The 4,611-nt window shown below is 56.9% G+C and overlaps 1 protein-coding gene across 1 annotated transcript; it reads right to left on the bottom strand.

The window, feature by feature from the left end:
* Positions 1-29: 29 nt before the first annotated feature.
* Positions 30-1,676, bottom strand: VDBG_00957 (conserved hypothetical protein; the record flags this gene model as incomplete). Its single annotated transcript, XM_003009228.1, has 5 exons — positions 30-186; positions 231-924; positions 977-1,085; positions 1,121-1,236; positions 1,295-1,676. 5 exons carry the CDS (start codon positions 1,674-1,676, stop codon positions 30-32), a joined length of 1,458 nt encoding a protein of 485 aa, XP_003009274.1.
* Between the last annotated feature and the right edge of the window lie 2,935 nt (positions 1,677-4,611).

Genomic DNA, 4,611 nt, shown 5'->3' with positions numbered 1-4,611 from the left:
CCCACCGAACCCTGTCCCGACACTCTTCGTCAGCAGCATGGCGGTGGAAAATCTGGTCCCGCACGCTGAGGTCCATCAACAGCAAAGCTGCATTCTTCTCGGCAGGGTCCACCCCCGGCACGTTCTCCTCCCGCCTCTTCTCCGCAATGTACCGGAGCGCTGGGCTGCCGTTCTGGCTCTCGCCACCTTCGTACCCGGCGTCGGTATCGTCCGAGTCGTAGTGATCGAGCCGCCGCTTAGCCGGCCACGTCCGTTGCGTCAGGGGCTGGCTGCGCGGCGGTGCATGTGCTGCCGACGTCATGGGCGCGGGGGCGAAGCGGGGGACGGCGCTGAGCCAGGGGTTCGGCGGCTGGAACCCCGTACCCTCCCGGTGGTACGCTTGTGGGAGCTGGCGAGGACGTGCCTGTACGGGCGGGTGCCCATGATTCGCGGCCGTCCAGCCAGAGGTGTGCCGCATGGGGGTCGGGGCTGCCGGGCGGTGGAAAGCATAGCCGAGAGCGCTAGAGACCAAACTCGAGGCCGAGTCCGGACCCGAATCCGGGCCGGAATGATGGCCTTCAGCGTCCGTGTCTGTACTGTAGGGGCTCAGGAGCCGGGTATAGACGCGGAGACGGCGGTCGACGTCACGGACCGGCCGCAGGGGTCGGCGGTCCTGGCGGGAGTCGGGGCTGCTGGTGTAGCTACCGCCGCTGACACGATTGCTCGAGGCCACAGCACGTAAGATATTCCGGCGCGTAATCTCCGCCTCTCGCTGGGCGTCGTATATGATCTGCGAGCTGATGATCATGCGTTGAAATTCGGGGGCACCGGGCGGTGTGCATTCAGATGGGAATGCGGGACCGAATAGCGGGATCAACGCTCCAGCAATGTCGTAGCAAAATGTCGCGCAGACAGCCTTGGCACAGTTGTAGGGCATCCAGTATCCTTGCCGCTGTTAGCAGGACGCTTCATGGCATGTTGGGGAGTTGTCACCGACCTTGAGCCAAAATGGCACCGCCTGTGATGCTGTGTGTGATGTCTTTGAGCCCAGGGTTGAGGCTTAACATCTTCGCTGGGACCGTCTCGAGCACGCCAGTCAGCAAGGCCTGTGAGGCTCGGTCAAGCCAAGTGCTCAACATACCTTTCCGTACTTGCAGCACTTGAAGAAGGGAGTCATGCGAACCAGGCCAATATTGTAGTCCCACATGACCATAAACTCGGCGTCAACGCCCGGCACCCTGAACTCGTACTTGAAGACTTGCGACACGACTCGTCAGCAGACGTACACGACATGCGATGTGATTGATGAACCCACCTTCAAAGCTTTCCCGTCCCGTTTTCTCGTAGAAGTCTTTCTTTCCACTGTTGTACGGAATGTGTGCGCAGCAGTTGTGAATCTGGCCAAAAGGGGTGACTTGAAATTTCTCAACCGCACGGCGGGCAGCGTCGTCGACATCTTGGTAGGGCCAGTAATTGATAGGACCCCTCGGTTTTGATTTGACAGTGAGCAGCTCTTTGGTCATCCTGAACTTGGTCACGAGCGGCCTTCCGGTGCGTGACGGCGAGGTATCATCAGCAGTCGAGGTGGCAGGCGAGGAGGCTGTAGGGCTAGGCATAAACTGAGGGAGTCGGGTGGTAGGTGGAGCGGGAGAGGATCCTTGAGGGGAAGGGTTGAGGAGAGATGCAAGAGAAAGCATGATGGCGTTTGTTTACACGCTCGCAGCTCGCAGATTTGTCTCGAAAAGTTATCTGCTTCCTGCGCTGTGTAAGAGGGAGAGGCGACAGGGCTTTGACTTTGACGTACTGACTAAACCGGCGAGCAGGAAAACCCCACGAGGATCGGAGGCGGTGGGATGGATGGGTTTAAGACAGAGCTGCGGGAACAACAAGCCCCGTCAGGAAAGTTGAAAGGGTAGGAGAGGGAGAGGGGGAGGGGGAGGGGGACCAGATGCTCTCTCCTCGCGCCGCTCCGTGGTGATGGGCAGTAATGGCAAACACCTGACGCCTGCTGTTCTGGGGGGTTGATGCCTCGTGCGTCTTGAGAAAATGGAGGGTGGCAGTTGCTGAGAGCAAAGCGCGTGACGACCTCCAAAATGACCAGGACAAGGGGTCTATGGCTACCGGTCCTTTCGTCAGCGGCCACGACTTACGTGTTCGGCGGTGCCGCAGTTCGGCGTGTCCAAGGGAGAGGATACCAAGGAAGAGACTCCTTCTTCGTGGCTTTTCGTGTTCTCGGTGCAGATTTTCTTTGTCAAGCTGTCTTGTAATCGAGCCTCTCAGGACTGTGAGCTCCGTTTGTGAGAGTCCACCGCTTCTTCTACAGCGTCTATCGAGGAAGGGCCTCCGAGTGATAGGTGACGAGGGCGAGGATGAGGGTCCGAGATGCCAACACCATTGATGGTGGCGTCTTCTAAATATGTCGGCTGTAGATGAGCAGGATAATGGACGAGGACTGGCTGTGCAAGATACATAGGGCCACATTCGGTGCAGAGAGGAAGGGGGGGGGCAATGCAGTCCAGGGATTTATCGTTGGGCGTCAGAATACACATCTCCCAGCAAACGGCTCATGAGCATGGGAGCGCACTCAGGCTCACATTCTCGGCTCCTTGACCGACAGATGAAAGGCTGGAAAAGAAGGCATGGTCAGGTGGGGGGTTTGGTACTCTCCTCGCCCACCCATCCCGTTGCCGGCAGCTTCGAAACCAAGAGTCCCCCGGGTTTCAGTGCCTCTCACCAAGATGGGAACCTTGGTGGAAGGCGGACTCACTGGGTGTCGTCAGGTCACTTCCGTGACAGGTTCCCAGTCAGCCTCCCTCTCTTGGCCCTCTGCAGGACCTCTGTAGGGGGCCAATGTCCAAGCAGAAACCAGTTTGACGACGCAAATACTAACATGAATGACTTTCGCGGCACCAAACACGGAAAAACACGGTGTTTGGAGGCGTACCAAGGGCGTGTGGGATGAACAGAGGCATCAATCGGGTAGCCGCATGGCAAAGCCGTTTGGCCACATCGTTAGGCGGATTTGGCGAATCGCCATAACAAAGCCAGCCATAGTTTCGGGCGAAACCTTGCCAGACATATCAACACTTGACTCGACACACGTGGCCGTGTCTGCTCGGCCGTAGTATGAGAATGCAGACGAAGACGATGATATGGTGAACTAGACCGCCAGTCTGAGCTCACTCTCGTTCGCCTTTTTCTTTTTGGGCCAGCCGTCTGTGTCTGGGGCAACGTGCTGGAAGGCAAATGCTTCTCCAGCCGACAGACACCGACTTGCCATGTCCTTTGTTGGCAGCAGCCCATGTGCATAGCCGCTGTCCTCAACTCAGTGACGCGTGGAGCACAATCCAGGGCTCTACGAGAGGCGTGTCCTTGGATGCCGCTGCAGTCTGACTGTCCTTGAGGGGTGGTTGCAGCTGTCACGACACGGATCCCTTGTTTCCCCCCTTTTGCCCCCACGAGCTCGTATGTGTACAAGCACAAGGGAAGGAAAGAAAATGTCCGAGGTTCACAAAATATCCGCTTTCGCCTGAATGTGCAACAGAATGACCACCGATTCCGCTATCCACCGCCCAGAAGGAGCCCGATGCCGGAGAACAAATGATTTCTTGTTGGCGAAGAGGCAACCCGCGAGACTGGCTGAGAAAGGTGTCAGGTGATCGAGTCGCCTACTTGCTTAAGACGAACGAGCTGATAGGGCACAAATAACATAGATGGCGTGGCGGTGCTCCAGTAAAAAAGCAGAATCATACTACCTTGTCGCGCTTCGATTTACTCCAAATCGAAGTTAGCCCAGACAAGCTGGTTATACCAGACGATGAGTTGAGCAGACCCATCAGCTATGTACGTCGAGTCAACGACTTGACCGCCTGTCGGCATCAAACCCGCGAGACATCGTCGTTATGATTTCTGCGACTTCCCATGACACCTTTGTGTGGGTAGCGCAGAGTCTTGGGAGAGCTCGATGATTTGGGCTGGAGTCTCGCAAAACGGAGATACTTACAAACAGACAAATAAAGACGCGGAAATGGACATGTCCGACCCTCCTTAAGACAGCCGATGGCTCTGGAACAATCAGGAACGTTTCTATGTCGGCCTGTCACTCGATATGGGGTTTGCCGCACGAGTAAAAGAGGCTTGCCAGCTCAAGAACAAGTGTTCTGTTGTACCCCACGCCGCAATAGAGCAGATCAGGGAGGAGACAAGGCGACAGGCAGCGAACGACCGGCAGATAATTCCAACCTCATCAAGCCACTCACTTGCACCGGAGGCGGCTCAGAAGTATTCGCTTTTCGTGGTCTGCAACACAGCCTTGGCGTCGACGTGTGTAGCCATGCGGGGCAGTGAACGAGCTGAACTGGAGGCTCATTCAACCAATATACGTAAAAGACTTTGTTCTCTTTCATGAGCAGTGGTAGGGCTTGCTGTCTAGGTTTCAGAGGCATGTGCACCTGTCTCGGTGACACCGCAGAAAGTGACAGGACAGGTCATGACGTTCGCGCGCCGCGAGACTGGTCGGCTTCAATGCCGTCATGGGTGTGTGTCTCGACTTTGGGCGTCTCGGAATCCGCTTTCGCTGTCGCCGCGTGGATGAAGTGACACACCGCGTGGCCGGGGAAAGGCCTGTGCACA

Source organism: Verticillium alfalfae, genomic scaffold (genome assembly GCF_000150825.1).
Source record: "Verticillium alfalfae VaMs.102 supercont1.1 genomic scaffold, whole genome shotgun sequence".
Taxonomy (NCBI): domain Eukaryota; kingdom Fungi; phylum Ascomycota; class Sordariomycetes; order Glomerellales; family Plectosphaerellaceae; genus Verticillium; species Verticillium alfalfae.
Note: the sequence above shows the minus strand (reverse complement) of the source record. Positions and strands in the feature narration are given on the sequence as shown.